The sequence below is a fragment of the Protopterus annectens genome, chromosome 14.part0 (genome assembly GCF_019279795.1).
Source record: "Protopterus annectens isolate FY-2018-M chromosome 14.part0, PAN1.0, whole genome shotgun sequence".
Taxonomy (NCBI): domain Eukaryota; kingdom Metazoa; phylum Chordata; order Ceratodontiformes; family Protopteridae; genus Protopterus; species Protopterus annectens.
Genome location: NC_056748.1, coordinates 1,156,851,181 through 1,156,873,992, shown reverse-complemented (window position 1 = coordinate 1,156,873,992; position 22,812 = coordinate 1,156,851,181). Strand labels below are relative to the sequence as shown.

Below are 22,812 nucleotides of genomic sequence, written 5' to 3'. Positions count from 1 at the left end.
ACTTCAACCCTCAATGATTTACCAGTGATTTAATAGAAAGCCACAATGTTATGAGAAACAGACAAAAAATAAGAGGCAAAAATCTGGATATACTGCAAAAATATGTACGGTTGAGAGGTATACGGTGCTTATCCAACAGAAGCATTCTATGTGGATTACATCATAGGCAGAAAGTAACAAACCCAGGCTTAGAGACATTCAAGCAATGAATGATCAGCCCACATCCACTACAAAGTGGCAGGCCAAGGTCTTCTTGGCTCTGTCTATAATCACAAATTTAGTCTGGATTTGAACCCAGCATTACCTCTTGTTTCTCCAAACTTAATGCAGTAACATTTTGAGCCATAGACAAAGGTTGTTTTACAAACAAAATCAGCTTAAGGCTATAAATTTTGCCATGGCTTTGTATCATTTCATCTTCAGACTTCAAATCTTAGTCTTTAGTTGTGTTCACCGTAGTATTTTAGTTTGTGTTGATTTATTTCCGGCATTTATTTTACTCTGTGTTGATTTTCAAGCATCAGCTGTGCAGATGAATCTGATAATTTGATGTCCATCCTTTTACCCATTAATTGTTAAGTAGGTGAGAGACCGAATCTCTGCAGTGGAGTATATTCTTATTTTCCAAAATTGTAAGAGGAAGATCATAACTTTTGTTACTGCTGCTCTGTCAGATGGGATTCTTCATTATTTGGATAGCTTTCTAAATATTTTGCAGTGAAATGATCTAGAATAGAATCTTCACTGCAACTGTTTGTTTACTTTTCAAAGTCTGATATGAGAGTAGAATTCTCATGGCAGATTCCTGTTACTATTGAAAAAGATCTACTATAAAAAAATATTCTGAGTCAGTTGTTCAGTTATTATTCAGTAGTTGTTTTCCAGAGTTGTTCAGCAGTAGTAGTCTAGTTGTTTTCAGAGTAGTTGTCCAGTTATTGAGGACAGACAACAACCTGCAGTGTGCACATAATTTCTCATATTACCTTGTAGAAGTAAGAGTATAATCTTGTCTTGCTAAAGTATCTAGATTAGGTAGGGACACTTAATCTTCAGGTAGTCAGGGAACTACAGCTAGATAGTTAGAGATTTTCTAAAAATAAATGTGAGATCTATCTACAGCATTATTTTTATATTTCTTGTGAATAAAACGCTGTTGTTTATTGGAATTAGTTATTCAGTATTTACAAGTTTTAAATCCTTTTATTTATTAAATGTTTTACTACCTCTCATTGTGGCTGGTTATTTAGTTAATATTTTTAATAACTTGAGAGTGTTTATGTTTATTGTGATAACACCAGGGCCACTCTGATGGCAGCTATTACCTTGTCATTTGGGCAAAGAAACACAGCAGGTAAATCTGCGTCAGTCTTTCCCAGGAGTGTGTGTAAGTGTGAATATTAGACATTTAACAGTAAGTGTGTCAGATACCGAGAACTGGGACACAGCGTTCTGCAGTGGTTAGTGTGGAGACTCATTTGGGGACCTGGAGTGAAGCATACAGTCCAGTTCCAGGTATAGAACGTGCTCCCAGTGTATTCTTAGGACAAATTGTATCTTTCTATCCCTGCTTTTAGTGACACTGCCTTACAGGAGACTCCTTAGTTACTGCCTTGGGGTAAAGAGGGCTTGTCACAATGACTATCATACAAAATGTTATTTCTTGTGTTTATAGCATGTATTTAAATAGAGACATATCAATAGATGACCTAGACTATTTCCATGTTCCATTACCAAAGAATGCCCATGATATATGGGGTTCCGAAAATACATAAGTCATTGGCTGAACCACCACGGAGACCAAATAAATGAAAAAAAGCATTAAGTATATCAACAATGACTATAAGAGATACATCTGACTTTTTACAACAATTATATAATTGGTCATCAGCCACTGATTTTATAGAGTGTTATGCAGAGTGCTATTTGGTCACCCTAGAAGTTGATTCCCTGTTTACTTCGATATTGAATGACATAGGTATTGAATACTTATGGTGCTATATAGTACAGCATTCATTATGTACAACTACAGACACTAATGCAGTATATGCACTGCTAGAGATAATGTTACAAAATAATGGTTTTCTATTTCATGAAAATTACTGCAAACAAGCATGAGGTGTAGCGATGGGTACACGCAACACTAACACCTATGCAAGCATAGTGATAAATACATGGGAAAATGAATATTATCTGACTGTAATCAATATTTTAAGAATGTTATTTTTTACATACGGTTTGTAGATGATTTGTTTATCATTTGGCAAGGCTCTTTATCAATATTTGATGAAGGTCTTAAATATAGTAACACAACTGACTTTTTTTTAAGATTTAAAAGTTCAGCACACTTCTTGGACATTAGACTGCAGAGGGAAAATTCTAACTATGTTATATAAGAAAGATGTTAGAAAAAAAAAACACCTATTTGCATAGAACTAGCATGCATCCCCACATATTTTTTCAAAATATAGTAAAGAATCACATGGTATGGGTGGCAAAATTGAATACAAATGATCAATATTCAGCAGCCAGTACAACTACAGCCCCTAACGTATCTGAACTTTTTATAACTGTGTCCACATTTGCTATTAGACATGTTGAAGCTTGTTGCTATTCAAACGTCAGGTGGTAATAACTTTTGTTCGAATGTGTCATAAATGAATCGTACAGGTCATTCTCTACTGCCATTTAAAATACTGCTATCACAGGATTGGTAATTGGAATAAAAGTACCGATACATTTGTTTCTTACAAGATGATCAGTCTCTCTTTCCCAGTATAATAAAGTCAGATTTAAATTTCTTACAAAGAGTTTAAACTCCATTAGAGTATGAGAAATATCCAGTGACCCGGCCAGTATAAAGGTTAAACCTTTATTTAGAACTGCATACTCATGTTCTGTCAATGAACTCTTAGATAAATTGTATACGATAGCATTTATAGCCATGACTGACTCCTATTGACTGGCTACCATTCTGTTGATCTCTTCTTGTCTCGTCCGCGGTATACTAGCATAAAATAGAAATACGCCAATAGTCAAAAAAGTAACAAAACATATTGGCCTATAGTACAACTGTCCTGGTTTAAACAAGTATCACACGATTGTTTACATTTTATATATATATATATATATATATATATATATATATATATATATATATATAAGAGATGTAATAACCTCAAGGACATCTTATGTTATAAAGAACAGGAAGAGATTTCTAATCAGATATGAAGTATAAAATGGGGGACACATAAGTGTTCTAAAAGCCAATACTGTAAGTATATAAATACAGGGAAAGTAATCAAACATACAGTAAATAAGACACAATTTTATTTGAAAGCTTATGGCACTCGTGACACTAGAAATTTAATATATATGGGTTCATGTCAGTAATATGAAGCGTTTTATATAGGGAAAACCAATCGTAGGTTAAAAGGGTGTATAAGTAACCATATGTCTAAAATACGTAGGCATATTGAAACCAATGCATTGTATACGCATATTAAGGAGACAGATGACAGTCATAGGTGTAAGTTTCTTACCTTACAGGTGATTCCTAAAAAATAAGAGGGAGGGATGTAAAGAATGACAGAGAGAGGGAGGGGAATCAGTGGATAGCTCGATTTGGAGCACAAACGTATCCAGGTTTGAATGAGTCATTCACAATCAAACCCATTTTGAAAGACCTCTCTATATCTCCACAGCCAACAACACTGCAGGCAAAGCTGTTTTCTCACACTCTATAGCTAAATGCTGGAATAACCTCCCCTTAGCTGTGACCTCTGCTCCAGATACCTCACAATTCAAACAGGCTTAAATCATATCTTAGAGATTCATGGCTGTGTCCATGTACTACATAATACTATATCCATACTTCCTTCCTATTTTTTTACCTCTGCGCACTCAATAAACAAAACATCCTCTATTGAAACCTATCTTTGCCTGTTACTATCTATGAAGTTTAACTTATGTATGTATATGATCATTTTTATTTGTTTTTTTTTTTCTTCTCCTTTTTTTCTCTCGGTGTAACATTCTACTATAGAAAAAATGGTAATAATGTTTGTTGATAACAATGCTTTTGTATGTTATGTAAAGTTGTCTTTATGTGGAACTTTTCTCCCCAGGCCTCCTCTGAAAATGGACCTCGTCCAGTCGGACCATCCCGGTTAACAAATGTAAAATAAAATAAATAAATAAACATTAAATAAATGAATATCTCTTTGAAATAATGGTAAAGCGATGGTCACATGATTGTTTTTACTTATTAACTGATTGCCACATGCAATTTTTTACTAATTAAATAATGGTGACCTAATGCTTTCATTAATTATATAAAGCAGTAATTGATTTTTTATTGTTGTTTTCCTGAAGAAGCTATCTTTTAGTGAAAGTGTAACTTGCATTTTAATTGTGTTTTAATTAAAGAATTAGTAAACGTGGAACTGGACCTACTTTTTTAATTATTTTTTTCATTTTTTTGTTTATTGTATAAAATGTCGTTTAACATTTGTCGATGAGATGTGACTATTTTTTATTTGATAACCCTAAAAACTACTAGTGCTTACTGCCATGTGTAGATCTAGGCCTCTTTCCATGACTGGATCCTCCACATGGCCATGGACATTCATAGTCTCCATTACACCAACCTATGCATTATGTCCATGGTCTTAGAGTACTCTAGCATCTGCTGCAAACCTCCCTCCCCAGATATTTGTGTTAACCTTGACCATCTGGCTACCTATCACAATCAGGAAGCTCAACCCCATTCTTGGACATTATACTCAGTCCTCTCCAGACTTCATGTCATGTACCCAAATAAGACCTCTCCCACCCTAGTGCATCACTTGACCTATGTAGTTGCTGCACATCCTGATCACTGTGGCCCACTCCACATGTGCAAATGTTGACAAATCTGCCCTGCCCACCCCTGTGTGTTATGTGGGTTAGAAAATGACTGATACATAGCATGGTCAGCCAGTACATTGTATTGCATAGCTTGGGTATAGCATTGAATTCATCAGTTTTATTTTATGTTGTCTCTATCAAGGTACCAGGCCCCACATCTTTCCCAGTGCTTCAGTATATGGCATCCATGTCCATCTCACAAGGGGTTCTCCTGCTTCCAGTTCCTCCAATAACTCCTCATCTGGCAGGTGTTCCACTGCTGGTTCTAATCTGTCTGGCACATGCTGTAGCTGTCTGCACAGAACCATGTATAGCACAGACAACACACATCTTGCTGCGGATCTCCAGAGAATATCACTTTGATCCTCAATTCAAGGAAACTGTGTGTCTGTATTGGTGCAGTGTTTGTGATATCTCAATCATGATCTGTGGGTGGTGTAAAAGTGTCATGATTGATGGCACCAGGGCGTATCTGGCATTACCTGCAATATACAAGATTGTAAGCAGCTTCATGAGAAGAATGTGGTCTACACATCTTTAAGCTTGTTTAATACCATGTGCATTGCTCACCACTTGACAGACAATGAGGTGGAAGGCCTTATAGTTTATATGCTGATATCAAGTTGACCAGCTGGAGTTTATGGCATCAATGTGGGTGCATTTAGTTAGCTCTAGAATCTCAAGGAAGTGGGCCTGAAGTCCATGGGACAAATATGCTCCTCTACATACTATAGCATGACATCACTAACCCTATACTAGTCACTGTTGTCATACTACAGCATGACATCACTAACCCTATACTAGTCACTGATGTCATACTACAGCATGACATCACTAACCTTATACTAGTCACTGATGTCATACTACAGCATGACATCACTAACCCTATACTAGTCAGTGATGTCATCCTACAGCATGACATCAGTGACTAGTATAGGGTTAGTGAGACAGGTGTCTGCAAAACTGTCTCTGTGGCAAAGATGGCTAATGCATGCTGCACATACCTTTGGGACAGGCATTCCCCGGATCCAGCAGAATTCTGTGTGAAGATGGCACATGGCTACAAGCTCTCACATGTTGCCTTTGTCCTTTTTGTGGAGCTGATGGCAGGTCAGCCATAGACAGACCCATCTGTGATGCAGAGGGCAGTGACAAGCAACAATTAAGTCACTTATTGTAAGAATAACTATTAACATGTGGTGTTCAGCTAAAGCATAGGGTACTCCTAACATCTTAGTATTGTCACAACGCCTGCTCAGCAGGAGATGATGTGTACAGATTCACTGCTCATCATAACTCACTGCACAGGTTTTGAACATTTTTATCACTTTTCCATGCTGTTTAGCCTCATCTTCATTCACAATTGGTCTCACTTCCATACCATTGCTCATTTGTAGATCGCTATGCTGTCATTGCATATGATGATGACTGCAGCATTCTCCATGCCAGCAAGATCACATTAAGTGATTAAGAAGACTGAATACTGTAATTAAATCAAAAGGTGTTTCAACAAAGTATTAGTTTAAGGGTGTACACACTTATACAAACAGCGTATTGTACGTTTTTTATTTTTTATATTTTTACCCTAACAGATTTGTTTGTTTTTCAATTGAATTGTACAGGTTATAGGTCACATTAAAGGTAGGAAAAGTTTTGAAATGATTTATTGTGGTCTGATTTTTTTATATCACAAAAACCTGGCATTTTAACAGGGGTGAGCACACTTTTTACATCCACTGTATAGCTATAGCTCTGTATCTATCTATCTATATATATATATATATATATATATATATATATATATATATATATATCTATATATATATATATATATATATATATATATATATATATATATATATATATATATATATATATATGGGTCTACTTCATTTCACCTAACTTCCAATTCACTGACTTTCATTTCACTGACCCCATTTCACTGAAATTTCATTTGACTGACACTTCATTTCACTGACAGTTAATTTGACTGACAAGTATTATTAGCAAGAAAATGGAATATGCCCCCTTCCCCACTGTAGTGCGACCCTGGAGTTAGAATATATAGTTGGGGGTGTGTGGGGGGCACAGCCCCCCACTTCATTTCATATGATATTGTTAAGTTTTGATATAATATTGTTAGTAAAAGAAAAGTAAGTGGGGGGCTTTGCCCCCCACACACCCCCAACTATATATTCTAACTCCAGGGTCACACTACAGTGGGGAAGGGGGCATATTCCATTTTCTTGCTAATAATACTTGTCAGTCAAATGAACTGTCAGTGAAATGAAGTGTCAGTGAAATGAAATTTCAGTCATTTGGTCTCAGTCAAATGGGAGTCAGTGAATTGGAAGTTAGGTGAAATGAAATAGACCCATATATATATATATATATATATATATATATATATATATATATATATATATATATATATATATATATATATATATATGCATACATACATGCATGCATACACACAGACATATATATATATATATATATATATATACACACACACACACACACACACACACATATATATATATATATATATATATATATGAGAGAGATGGTTATATACCTCTCAACCTCTTAGAGCAAACAATCTGGACAAAGCCACAAATAATGGAGAAATCAAGGCCCAAAAATAGGGATACTTTAAATATTGGTCTTACAAACTTAGAAAGTTGCTAGAGCAACAGATTTTGCATTAGTTTGCATTTTCTGAAAGATATGATGTCTGAAAATTAAATGTCTGCCATTATTTTCTGATTTCAGTCCTCAGTGATTTGTCAGTGATTTGCCAGAAAGCTACAATTGTATGAGAAATGGACCAAAAATATGAATGAAAAATTTGTGCATTCTGCAAAAATCTGGACAGTTGAGAACTATGGATGGACATAAATATACATTGTATTTGTTTATTGTAAAACATATTCTAAATGTGTTGTGATATATGTATGTATTTGGACACAGGATGCACATATTTTTCTCTTCGTACGTCCTATGCACATAAGCAAGGATTTAACACCCTAGAAGTGAAATTTGAAAAGATCAGAATGAATAAAGTAAAAAATACATAAATGAACAGCTAGAAAAAGTTAATCAGAAAACTGCATTTACAGCAAATAGAACTAGATCACACACACACACAATCACACACACACACACACACATACACACACACACACACACACACACACACACACACACACACACACACACACACACACACACACACACACACACACACACACACACACACACACACACACACACATACATAAAACTGGGAAAACAGGTAGAGTCTTACAAACAATGAAAAATAAAAAAATAAAAGGCAGCTGTTGCAAGACAAAAGCGACGCTTGGTAGATGGTAAATCCTTTATAAGCAGAAAACTCCAAATCCATGAAAAAATACAGTGCTCATCCAAGATAAAGGAGTGCAGGCAAACACAGCAGTATTAAACGCTTTCGTCTGGTAGATGACTTCCTCAGAATACAAAAACACTGCAATTAGCACCTGTTTAAATACATTGCTTACCCAATCACAAATAACTGACATCATTTCCCCCATTAACAAGGCTGCAAATACTTAATACAAGCCAAATATAAAACAATAATACATGTAAAAAGTGTAAAACATCTCTAAACTGTGTATATAACTAAATAAAAAACATAGATTTTAATTTCAACAGAGAAGATAAAGAAATTCTATCATTTAACCCAGGAGCATGATAAGCATCAAGCCTAATTTGTCATTTGAGTTCTACAAACTCCAAATACTCATTCAAGGGTCCCCCACGAGGTCCCAGATCTACCTGTTTCAATATAAAGAACAGGAAGGAATGGGTAGGTTCACTAACCAAATGTTTATATAGTGTATTCTTTTCATTTTTATTCCTGATATCATATAAATGTTGATAAATCCTTAACCTTAGGGCATTCTTAGTTTTACCTACATAGAAACTTGCACAGAATCTACACAAGGCCAAATACACAACCCCTTTAGTGTAACAGTACATCCTTTTTGAACTGGAAATATATCCAAAGTTTTTGAGCTTGATTTTTTCTCTGTCCATAACATAAGGGCATTGGGCACACCTCCCACACTTAAAGGTACCACCATTGTGGATGTCACATTTTTGCTTTTCAAACAATCCTTTAAGGGAAGTGTCTCTTTTGTAAACCACTTGCGGTTCAATACCAAATTTCCCTGATAATTCAGGGTCAACATCAAATATTTTCCAATATTTGGAAATAATGTTTTTAATGTCATAAAAATTGGATGTGTAGGTAAGGGTAAGCACCCGTCCAAAATTTAAAGGTTTACAGTCATTATGAATTTTGGTGGACACCTGCCCTAGTAGTGCAAGAAAATGACCATTCATTCTTTTAGTCTTAACTTCATTAAAAATATCTATGACAAAGGTTTCAGGGTACCCCCTTTTACAAAGCATGTTTTTTAATATTTCACATTCACTAAGAAAATCCGCAAAATCAGACACCATTCTGGCCAGTCTTACATATTGGCCCTTAACTAGGGCTTTTTTCTGGTGCAATGGGTGTGCGCTTGTATAATGCAATAGTGAATTTGAATAGGTAGGTTTCCTATATAGTTGTGAAACAAAACAATTGTGTTCAAAGTCTTTCTTGATGGTAACATCTAAGTAATTAATCAGTTCATAAAAAACTAAATACAATTTAACTGGTTAAAACATAAATTATCTATAAAACTAACATATCCCAGCAAAACCCTCACTGTTCTCCTAAAATAATACCACAGGCTTCCCTTACACCCTAAATTGTTAAAAAATCCTTTCAGATCCGTATTAGAACACCACCAGGAAGATAGACTATTCATAAAAAGCTACTGAAATGTAGACCATCATATTATACAAAAAGTGATTGAGTACATAGACCTTTGTGTACGCATAAGTTCTAACTTAACATATTAAAAAAATGCATATACTGTTAAGTCAAAGGCCACATATAACCTGGACGTATTCTGAAAAAATTTTCAACCAGATCTTTTGCAATCCTAGTGAAATTATTTACAATCTATATTCGACCTATAACTGGATACAACTAATTATTTTGCACATATTCAAGAGAAGGCTATTGTATATTACAAAGTGTTTAAAGAAATGTACTGAAAGAATGGGCCTATATCAAAACATCAAAGTTTTAAACCTTCAAATGTTCTAATATCGACCCGTTTTGAGTGAATGCTAAAAATAGTGAAGTTGCAGAACACCAAATTCTTTCCTAGGGAAATAATTTGGTTGGCTGGTTCTGTGGCTTCGCTATTTTCAGTGCTGTGGTGGAAAGTTATGGGTCAGGTTCAGGTAAGTGTGTGATTGTGTGGTCATTAGGGTTAGGTTGCGGGTTAGGTGAGTTAGGGTTAGGGCGCGGGTTAGGTGAGTTAGGGTTAGGGTGCAAGTTAGGTGAATTAGGGTTAGGGGCGGGTTAAGTGAGTTAGGGTTAGGGCACGGGTTAGGTGAGTGTACAATAGTGACGGACCTTAGGGTTTGGGTTAAGGTAAGTGGATAGATAGTAGTATATGTACAGTTTAGTATAGGGTTAGTTGTAGGATTATAAGTGCATGTGTGTGGATTGATGTTTTTTAAGTGTGCTTGTGTTGTGTGTATGTGTTTCAGAATAGCAAATTTTTTCCCAAGGAAAAAATTAGCTGTTCTGAATGTTCGATATTATGTGTTTTAGATATTTTAGGTTCGATGAAATAGTGTTTGCTATTTTTATCTTTTGATAGCGTGGTATAAATGCAAAATAATTATGGAGTGCAGGACAATCACATATCAGGAATGTTTAGCTGAAATTAATTTATTTTCTCTCCCTTATTTCTGGTTAATTGACAGAGTGTGCCTAGCATATGAAGCACTTCATGATGGAGAAACAACATTTGTGCAATATGGAGTTTCTGCAATCAGGGCAAAATCCTCATGGGACAAATTATAACTTTCAAATAGCAAAATGCAGAACCACTTTTAGATCAAGGTTTATCACCCAAAGTATTTTCAAATATGGAACAGATTGTTATTAAAAAGAAAGGAAATGCAACTCACTAGACACATTCAAGAAATATTTCGTTATTATTTTGTTTTGAATGTCCACTCCATGACATTGGCACATGCATTATGATGGTTTTTGACCTGTACGCAGGTTTCAGAAAATTATGAAACTATGAAATCCATATTCAGTACTTGTTACACAAATACGGCATTACTGGAAATAATAATTCAAACTAAAAAAAAAAGATGAATGAAATATGTGAGGTCTAGTTCATGTTATACATGAAAGATCTGTTACTTTAATACTAGGAAACTTGATTTCATGTCTTCTGTACTTATCACACAATTCACTTCATAATTTTACAATAAGAGGTATTATATGCATCATACTCCAAACCCCAACGTATGTATATGTACCTTATCAGTGTCTACGGATAAAGATATTTATCCACACCCTTTTATCAGTGACAGTATATGAATATTTTAATTATGGTCATCTTAGGTCCATCATAAAACTATTGAATCTTTAGAACTGAAACTTTACAAAATTAGAATTAAAAATGTTAAAATAAAATAGTAAAATATAAAATATACCATAAAAATGTCATTAGAAGCAAACAAAAAATATATAAAAATAGAAAATTAAACTGCCTAACATTAACTAGTAACTAAAAAAAATACTTTAAAATTACATAGAGTAGTAAAAAAGGATTTAAAAAACCTCGGAGAAGGAGCTGAAACCCATTCATGAGACAGCCCTTTCACAAAATCCTACACAAATTGCATAAATATATTCAAAACACTAGCTACTCAGACAGCATAATTACTGCACCCATTGAAAAGAATGGAAACAGTAATCCAGACTATGAAAAACAGGTAAGAAATAGAGTGTGTGGAGGTATCAGTTGTATGATAAGTGGTATATATAGATTTTGATATTCATATAGATACACGGGAACATTTTATAATCCCAAAATTCTGAAATATCAAATTTCAGAATCCCGAGATTATAAAGCCGAAAGCTCAAAACTCTGAAACCCCAGAAGCGTGAATTTCAAAATCTCGAAGTCTAGAGATGCTAAATTCGCACTTCTGGTGTTGTGCTGTGTGAATGAACAGCTGGAAGTTCAGGTAAGTATTCATGTTTAAGGGTTTTGGTTAAGGGCTTTAGTGTGTGTCAGTGTGTTGTGTTACTGTGATGTGTGTGTGTGTGTGCAAGGGGAATATAGCTTATATGGTGGTGTTTTGGTGTATTTGTCTGTGTAGTGCGACCTTGGAGTTAGTATATTTAAGTATGGGGGGTGTTTGGGGCACAGCCCTCACATGGGGGGGTGCAGAGGGGCTTGCCCCCTTCTTGTATGTAGTGTAGGTCTGTGTGTTTGTGTGTGGGGGGAAGGTTTGTGTATGTGTATGTGTGTGGTGTATGGTTAGTGTAGGAGCACGATTTTGAAATCCACGCTTCTGGGGTTTCGGGATTTTAAGGTTTTGACTTTATGATCTTGAGATTCTGAAATTCGATATTTCAGGATTTTGGGATTATAAAGTGAACCCAGATACACACACACACACACACACACACACACACACACACACACACACACACACACACACACACACATTTTCTTTCTTCAGCTTCATGAGAAAATCCAAACTCTCAGTTTAACTACATCTCGAGATATAAAGGTAGATTTAATGTTGTGTTTTCGAGAAGTGAAAAATAGAGTGTGAGGCAGAAACACTACAAGCTGCAGTTACCTGTCTTTGTGCCAAAAGGGAATAATCCAGCTGTGATACTGAGCTTTTCATCTTTTTGAGAGAAGAGGGCATCTAAGTAGGTATCTGTAGTATCCCTGCCATGAAACATGGCTAATCTAGGACATATGACCTAATTCTAGAACTGACAGCAAGCATAAAACAGAATATTTGATATGGCAGAATAATGCAGCATCCTTAGATGTGACATTCAAACAATAATAGCTGTTTTTCATTATGAAAGCAAAACTTGTTTTAAACACTACATGTTTAATTAATGGCCATCTGCATGCTTTACGGTAGCTATTTGGATGCAGGAATAAAATAAGTTGTTGGTGGAAAATAAATACAAAAATAAATAGACGTTAAAAGTAAGATAAGATTTATTTACCTTTGAAGTAGCTTTCTGAAGCTAAATTCATTCTTCAAAGTGACGTGGAATTCCGGATGCAGAGCTGAAAGCCTAGTCCCTGTTCCTCTGGGGTGTTTCATTTTGCTTTAGAATAGTACTATAGACATTCCCTCAATGAATTAATGGACCCTTTATTCCTCAGTTAATTAACATTCAGTTCACATTGTGCTTCTAAAACAAACTAAACTTCTCTTCTTCCTTTTTTCTCTCTCGCTTTCTTGTTCTTCTTTACATTTTCTGTATTTTTCTGGTTTTCTCCTTTTACTACTTTTGTGTTTCCTGAATCAGGAAATGCCATGCTTTTGATATTGTGAACTGCTGTCTCTCTAGGGCATCCTGATGACTTTACTTTGCTATGGTTCCCTGAATTCTGCAATAAGGAGCTCAAGGCTGCACCCCCTAACTTTAAAATGGCATGTGCCAAATTTTACTTCTGAATGACTGCAGGACTACTCTTCTGTGTGAGCTCTATGTTCAGACATCAGATAAAACAGAAATGCCTAGGTTAAAGGATTATCTGGTAATCAAATTAATGCTGAAGGTAAAGAAGATGTGAATATCTGCAAACTTAGCTGATATGGAATCAAGAACCCAAAAGAAAAAAAACTATAAGGCCACCTCGCTGTAAGTTAAGGGCACTTCTCTGTAATAAGCAAGCAGCAGATAAAAGAATGAATGGCAAAATCTATTAGGTGCGGACACTAGTGGTTCTTTTATACCTAACCTGGCAGGTGTAGTAAAGAGGAATATAAGCAACATGATCATGTCTATGTGCAATAGGAAATTGGACTGAATAGATGCTTATTGTTTCAGGATATTGTTTTAGGCCAAATAGGCTATTTATTATTAACATTGTGATTTTCTTGATGCTGTTATAACAGCTGAAAATGCATGAGTTATAGTTCTCCATGAGCTTGCAGATCTGCACGTACTTTGTGATTGCAGCATTTTCACATGAAGGATAACAGACCAACATAAAAGTGTACAACTTAAGGATCATAAATAACTGAAAACAGAACAAACAACTGACTACATGTACCTAGTGAAGTTATATATGGATGTTACCTCTCCACTTTCTTTCCAGAAGACTTTGTCAGGTTAAATCATCTAAATAACTGAATAAATAAGTAGATCAAACCACAAAATGATTATGAAAGGGATTTATAGACCTCAACAATTAGAAGATGTATTTAAAGTGTTGTGTGAGACTTTCAATAGGAAATATAACTAACTTCTAATGATGGCAGTAATGTCTTTGGCAGAAACCATCTGTTCAGTGATTGATGCAAAAAGCAATAGCATGGCTAAGGTGGTACGAGAGAGGCAACTGCCCTGGGCACAAAGTGTTGGGGGGGGGGGGTGCTATCAGCCGATCTGGATCTCATTAATGCAATACCAGTTTTTAAAAGATGGTGTTCCATTTGGCATCAAACCTGAGCACTGTATCTCTATATGTGTGTTCTAAATTGTAGCAAGAAATTTGCAACAGATTAAAAGTAAAAAAATAGAAACTCTCTCTCTCTTTCTTTTTAAGTACAACCTGAGGGCTGTACTGCTCCAGACAGGCAGGGTATAAACTGTAGCACCTGTTTGTTACATTTGCAGCAAGCAGTTTGCTATAGACTAAAAGTTAAAAAATAGAAAATCTCTTTCTTTCTTTTTTTAAGGATCCATCATATCCAGCTTCATACAGACCCATTTCAAAACTAAACCATGATTATAAAGTGTTCTTAGGTTCATAGGTTGGTACTAGACTATCGGCCCTAGGGCCTATACAAGCCTAGTCATAACAATTCTCTAGCTATTTCTTCCCATATATTTACTTCCCTGGTCCCCTGTCTAGCAGGGCGACTGACATGATCACCGGGGTGAATTTCCTATCTCCCATCCGATCATCAAGGTTCCTTCTGAAAAGGGCCAAAGAGGCGCTCAGCTTGACATGTATGGGCAGTCTATTCCAGAGTATGGGGAGTCTCTGGGTCAGGAACCTATCCCTCCAGCATGTTTTGTTCATTGTGATGACCAGGTTTAGAACCCTGGAGCATGTCGTTCCGAGGGATTGGGATTTCTTTAAGTGTAGCATGTCCACCAGCTCTGGGTTTGACATGGCCTTGTATGTTAAGCATTGTACTCTATAATGGGTCTAATGAGGGATGAGTACAGTGGGACAATGACCTCCTTTTTTTGGATGAAAAGCCCTTAGAGATGAGGTGTGCCACGTAGAAGGATTTCCTGACTGTTCTGGCGATGTGGTTATAGAAGGTGAGACCACTGTTCACCTGTATCCCTAAGTCCTTTATCACACTTTCAGTGTTTAGTGTACTGCCACCTATGTGGTAATTCATGGGTACATGTTTTTTTGCCAAAGGGAATAACTATACATTTCTTGGCACTGAGCTTGAGCCCATGGCTCTGACACCAAGCATCTGTTTCTGTAAGGCCCTTTTGCAGAATATCCACATCACTTAGGGATTCAATAATGGCACCCAGTTTATAGTCATCTGAACTTTGTTAGCCAGAGTCCCTTAATGCTGGCCTATACTTCACAGAAGTAGATGCTAAACAAGAGCGGTCTCAAGACTGAACCCTGAGGTACTCTACTTGTCTGGAGCTGGATTTTGAGTCAGCTACTTTTAAAGTGTGGGTTCTGTCAGTAAGCCAGTTGGCAACCCATCGAGTGATGTAGGGATTAATGCCCAGCCTAGTAAGTTTAGCTATGATTCCAGAGTGGGGGGGTGGTGTCAAAGGCCTTGGCAAGGTCCAGATAGGCTGTGTGGACCACCTTGCCCTCATCCACGGCTCTGGAGACTGATTTGAAGAAGCAAATAAAGTTGAGGAGACAAGATTGGCCCTTTACAAAACCAAACTGGGTAGGGTCCAGTGTTTGAAGGTTGCCAGTGTCTTTGTTTATAAGTTCCATGATAATGCATTCCATGGCTTTGCAGATCAGGCTCGTTAGATTGATGGGACAATACTTCCTGGAATCCAAGGTGGATCCCCCCTTGTGGAGTGGAATAACTGTAGCTGTGCACCACTCATTGGGCATGAAGCCTGAGGTGAGGCTATGATTAAACATGACACTTAGGTGAGGTGCCATTTCATTTTGTAGCTCATGTAGTACACAGCCCGGGATTTCGTCTGGTCCCATGGATGCTGTATTCTTAGCTTTGGAGAGTGCATTTTTTACCTGTGTGACCATGATTACCAGAATTTGGCATTTTTTTGGTATTGAGATGGGCCCTTTAGAAGGTGAGAGGGGGTTGCAGTTGGCACTGAATCGATCTGCCAGGATATTGGCAATATCCTTGGGATCAGTATATTTAATGCCATTCTGTTTTAGCTCAGAGCATATCTGAGCATTGCCATTTAGATTCTTGACATAACTATAGAATGCCTTGTGGTTGTCCTTGGAATCTTTGGCAATTTTATTTTCATAACTAGCTTTGAAGGATTTTATGAGGGATTTCAGCTTCTTACTGAGGCTGATAAGGGAGTATTTTGCATCCTGGGATTTTCTTCTTTTCTGAAACAGTTTCTTTCTTCTGTTGTATAGTTTGTTTATGGCAGGGAACCACCAGATTGTCTTCCTTTTTTGGAGGAGAGTGTCTTGGTTCTATTTGGAATGGCACGATTCATGCAAAAGTGGATGTGCTCACACAGTGCCTTAGTGTAGGATTCAGCAGTTGAACTTTCAGTTCCTGTCTGCATGGGTGTCATGAAGTTTGTCACTTCTGACTTGAGTAGCATGTAGTTAGCTTTGGAGAAGTTTTTTATGGAGGTTTCCCTACTGGGGGGTGGGTTGGGATGTGGACATCAAGGGTGATTAGCTTATGTTCAGACCTGGCCAACGAGGGGGTGACCACTGGTGTGGAGCATTGATCTCTCATGTTGGTAATGACCAGGTCTAGGATATTTGAGCCCCTGGTGGGACTATGGATTAGTTGATCCAGGGTGTTGGAATTTATGAATTCCAAGAACCACTGGGCAAAGGTGTTGGTACCCAAGTAGTTTTCCCAATTAATGGCAGGGTAGTTGAAATCACCCAGTATTAGGGTGTTTGGTTGTATCTTAATATTTTCCAGTATGTTTAGAAAGGTGTAGTGAGAATCTTGAGGCATGGTTGGGGATGTGTAGCAACCTAGGATTGCAGTTTTACCTAGTGGTAGTTGTACCTGTAGAATTTCAGATGCATTGTGTTGGGCAACTAGCCAGGAGGTGTGAATATCCTTGGTGAATATGGACACTCCTCCACCTTTAGTGTTTCGGTCCTGGTTTGGTGGCCGAAAAGTGTGGTAAGAGTTGTACCCTGGTATTTCATGGGTGCTCTCTAGAGCCTTGAACCAGGTCTCAGTTACTGCACAGATATCAATGTTCTCCATTTTTAGGAGTGCCTCCAGAGAGTGCATTTTGAGGTTTAGACTTCTAGCATTGAGTAGCATTACCTTCAGATGTTGCATGCTTATATCTGTTACAGTAGTGGTTTTGTCCTTTGAGCCTTGCCTAAAAAAGGCACTATAGGGGTGGTGAGAGCCTTAGCCAGTAACCTGAATCCCAGGGGGCGACAGGTGCAGACCATCTCTGGCAAAGCATCGTGGTTTGTCAATCTTGTCATCCCAGGCAGACAGATGCTGGATCCCCTTTGAATGACACCAGAAACTGAGCCAATTGTTGAAGTCAATCATTTTGTCCTTATACTGTGGTATCATTTTGGGTGAAGGCAGGATGCTACTCAGGGCTAGGGTCATACCTGCCTGAGCCACATGATCTGAGAGCTCTTCCATGTCTCTTTTCATGTAGTCCAGGGAGGTACGTCTCAAGTCATTCACTCCAACATGGACAATGACAGAGTTATATTTGTACTTGTTGTGGAATGACTTGAGTGCATACATGATGTGGCAGATCCTGGCACCTGACAGGCAGCTGACTGTAATTTTCTCCTTGTTCAGCCTGGTGAGTGGGACATCAGTGTGCCTGACTATAGAGTCACCTATGACTAAAGTGTTAGGTACGTTGTCTTACCTTAGGGACTGTTGTTGGGTGGCACAATGATGTTGTGAGCTATGTGACACTTCCGTTGTGATTGGTGTTTGTTTGCGTTTCAGCTTCGGAGGTCCTTGTTGCTTGGGCAGGTTAATGTTAAGGGCCTCCACATAAGTGTCGATAATGGCCAAAGGAATGCCAAAACTGATAGCTATGGAGCAATGTGGTTATGTGGAGGGCAGGCAAACATTTGACAACATTAACAGAACACTGATGATCCAGAGGGAAGCAGAATTTAATAAAATACCATTGTTTTTGGTGGGTCTTGATGAAGAGAAAGCATTTGACAGAGTAAGCTGGGAATTTATGAAGAGGCAAAGGAAGCATTTGCATTTCCTGAAAAAAATTATAAGGTTGATTAGGAGAGTATATGAGGGATCAGAGGCAAAAATTAAAGTGGGTGGGGGTCCTATCTAATCATTTCTGCTTGAGAAGAGGAACCGGGTAGGGCTGTCCTCTTTCCCCTTTATTATTTGTGTTATATTTAGAACCATTAGCAAAGAAAATAAGGGATTCAGAAATTCAAGGATACAATTGATATGGTAGTCAAGAAAAGCTGGCTTTATTTGCAGATGATATTTTCTACCTGACAAAACCAGGAAAATACTTTACAGTGTTGAGAAACATTTTGAGACACTTTCATATCTTTTTGGATACAAAATTAATGAAGCTAAAACAAAGGCAATAGCAGTAAAGTATGTACCCACACATGAACTGGTGCAGGAATACCCATATTTATAGGGACATGAAAAATGAAATATTTAGGAGTATGGATTAAAATTATTCTAGTGTGGCAGCTAATGATATATGGGAAGAGACTAAACAAAAGATAATACAAAAACTGAAAAAAATGGAAGCTTTGTTATCTGGAAATATGGATGGTAAGATACAAGCAGTTAAAGTGTTTTTAGTCCCTTTAGTCTTATATACAGGTCAGGGTACAGCCGCGATGGTACAGCGGTAGCATTGTTGCCTCACAGCAAGAGGTTCTCCTGTTCGATTCTTGGCTGGATTGCCTTCTGTGTGGAGTCTGCATGTCCTCCCCGTGGTCGAGTGGCCTCCGAAAGACATGCGTGAATGGGCATGCCTTCACTAAAGGTTGGGTGTTGGGGTGGCAACTCGGCACCATAAAAATTGACTGCCAATCATTAGCAGACTGGAGTTCCACTGTGGCGACCCCTAACCAGGAAAAGCCGAAAACACAAACAAAGTCTTATATACAGGTCGGGCATATTTTTATCAACCAGAAGAGAAGTTGTGAGTAGCAATTAATAAAGAGCTGAAGGAATTTATCTGGGAGGGAAAGATGGTAAGAGTCAAGTGTAATAAGCTGATTCTTCTGGTACAGCAGGGCAGATTGGGATTACCCAATTCAAAGCGGTATTTCAGAGCTACACAGTTAAGACTCCTATACATAGCAAAAGCAGAAAACTATAATTCTAAGTGGAAAGGGATGATGATGAAACATGGGGGAAGCTCAAGGAACAAGGAGAAACTGGGATTTTGGATACAGGCCTTTAAGGAGAATAACAATAATCATGCAGAATATTATATCCATAGAATACTTTCTGCTACTTTAAGAACTAAATCAACACTGGAATGGAGAAAGGAGATTCTGCTGATAGGGATGACTACAACTAGGGATGCAGGCAACAGGCAAGTGGGGGCTGGAATTTATTGGAGAAAATTGGCAAAGGAACCAAAGTATTGGGAGCAAATAACTAGAGAGGGAAAGATGATAGAATGGGAAGACGGCAAGAATTTATTTGGATTGCAGGTTAGCGATTGCCTTCCCTATCAAGGATTGATGTCAGAGTATAGGAAAAAACAAAGAAAAAAGGGGGTCCTAAATGAAAGACCAGCACTGGTAGAGCTTTTAACAGAATGTAGAACAGAAGCTGCTATTAAAAAAAGAATAATTAGTAGACTATATAAAATATTGCATGGTAACTATAGGAATAAGTCAGAGGAGGTTAGAAAGGATTGGGAAGAGAGACTGGATAAGTAAGTCACAAAGAAACAATGAGAGGATATATGGATGTCTCCCAAATATGCAACAAAATCTAGAAGATTTAGGATTTTTGCCTGGAAATGTTTGCATAGATATTTTTATACCCCAAGTAGACTCCAGAGAATTTTTCCTCAGGCAGACAGTAAATGTCAGAGGTGTGAAGCAGAAGAAAGAGGTAATTCGGAGCATATTTTCTGGGAGTGTGGGTTTGTTGGTGGACTTTAAGGATTCCTTGCGGGATGCACTGTCAGAGATGCTGGGTGGGCAGATTGGTCTGACAAAAGAGATTAATTTTCTGAGTTATGACATATAATCAAAATTGCCTAGACATGGTAAGGCCTTGCTGTGTCTAATAATGATGGCTGCCAAAAAGCAATTACTAGAAAATGGAAATCAAAATCTAAACCAACTATACTGGACATAGTGAATATAGTAACAGAGATAAAACAACTGGAACTGAGATCTTAAGAAAATGGTTGGAGCAAACTACATAGGAAAAAATGGGAATTGTGGGAACAAGGGAAAACAAGGGAGGAATGAGGTCTAAAAGGTGGCAGGACTTAAATGAGCTATGTAATGTTTGAGTGAGAAAGATTGGGTAGATTATAAGTGATGTATAATGTTTGCAACTGGGAGTGTGTCAGTATGCTTTGTGATGTAAAATGATTGCAAATAGGATTGTGTCGGTGTGGTTTGTTTTCTTTTATATAAATGTATGATTGCCAATGTAGTACCTGCGGTGGTAGTGCTGCGGTAGCGTTGTCGCCTCACAGTAAGACGCTGTCCGGTTCTATTCTCAGCTAGAGCGTCTTCTGCATGGAGACATGTGTGAATAGGCGTACCTTCGTTGAAGGTTGTGTGTCAGGGCTGGTAACTCAGCACATAAAAATCAACTACCAATCATTAGCGGACCGGAGTTCCGCTGTGGCGACGACTAACTGGGAAAAGCCGAAAGAAGACTACTACTATGATTGCCAATGTAGTAAGTGATAGTTTAATAAAGATGTTTCTTATTTAAAAAAGGCAGGAATTGAATAATTGATGTAATATTGCTTAGATTATATGATATATAGCAATATATGTGACATATAATGTTTATGTTAATATAGTTTTATTACTTTTATATGAATGTTAATTTGCCTGTCACAAGTGATAAAAGTGTTTGAAAAAAAAAATATCTCTCTTTCTTTTTAAGTACAACCTGAGCACTGTAGCTCTCCATATAGGCAGGGTATAAACTGTAGCACCTGTATGTTACATTTGTAGCAAGCAGTTTGCTACAGTTTTAAAAGAAGAAATGGTTTTGTTTTAATAAAATGTGGGGAAAGGAGTGTTGTGGACAGGGCACAGAAGCTGGACCTGAATGGCTGAGACAGGAGGTGTGTGTGTGTGTGTGTGTGTGTGTGTGTGTGTGTGTGTGTGTGTGTGTGTGTGTGTGTGTGTGTGTGTGTGTGTGTCATACATTTGACCACCTGGTTGGTAAGTCAGTTGAATGAATGCATTTTTAAAAATTTTTTTTTTTGCTCTTCAATGGAAGAGCTGGGATTGTCATGGATTTAACTATAAAAAGCAGATTGCTACTGGAATATGCTGATGGCTACATGGTAAAGTGTGTTTTTTTTCTAACTATTCAATGGAAGAGCAGAGGGCATGGATGTAACTGTAATAAGATGATTGCTACAGGGGAACCTTCCATCACTGTAAGATAATTTGCTAGCTATGTGCCACAGGTGGAACACCCTACACTAAAAACTTACTCTTAGGGAAACCATAATGTAAGTAAGTAGCTGTTCATTTAAAGAAGTAAGATGTTTTGACAAGCAAAAATGCCTTGCTGTAGCATGCAATTTATTACCAGTACCTAACTTCTCAACTTCTTAATCAGCAAAAATTTCTAAAAGGTTTGCTAGATTTTAAAATTATCAGTTAACAGCTTTTTGAATATCTTTTGGTTTCAAAGTGAAGGAGTTAAAATGCAACTCCTTTTCAGAAGTACATGGCCTATATCTGCAAACTATGCAGAAAAATAATGTGAAGTCGTTAAAGTAATACCGTGAGTTACATCTCACTGTAATGTAGTTAAAGCAGCTCTTTACACTGGAGGGGAGGGGGTCTTCATCTTTTATAAGGGGCTGTGCTCACAAATTCTTTTTACTTGCATATACTAATTCTGAGATTACTGTACTTTAGTGTAGAGGGAATATTTTGAAATAATACAACCTCAGATATATTTATATATATATATATATATATATATATATATATATATATATATATATATATATATACCATATATTCTTGCTCTCACTTGTCTCATTATTGCAAACATTATAGTTACTGAACCCAGAATTTCAAGAAACGTTCTTTACTGGTGCAGGAGATTAGGAAAAATGGTCATGAAGCAGTATAGAGAAGGCCAGACAGAAGCAGCAGAAAAATAAAAGGAGACAAGGATTGGCAGCAGAGCACTAATAAGGCAAATAAGTCCAAATAATCAGTCACAGACAGGATCTGTTAGAGCTAAAAATATCTGGATTTCTGTAAACTAGCTAGGAAGAGTGTTATTAGTGGAGCAAGTAAAACCTTAAAATCCGATTTCTACAGTCACTGGTGGGGGAGGTAAAGGTCTAAAATCCGATTTCTACAGTCACTGGTGGAG

General features: G+C 37.2%; 1 protein-coding gene across 1 annotated transcript in view; it reads right to left on the bottom strand.

The window, feature by feature from the left end:
* Positions 1-13,438, bottom strand: part of TBATA (thymus, brain and testes associated) — a 692,576-nt gene extending 679,138 nt beyond the window's left edge. The window contains exon 1 of the mRNA XM_044056960.1: positions 13,082-13,438. Coding sequence (XP_043912895.1) covers positions 13,082-13,182 — 101 coding nt within the window. The 5' untranslated portion in view covers positions 13,183-13,438. The remainder of the gene's footprint in view (positions 1-13,081) is intronic.
* Between the last annotated feature and the right edge of the window lie 9,374 nt (positions 13,439-22,812).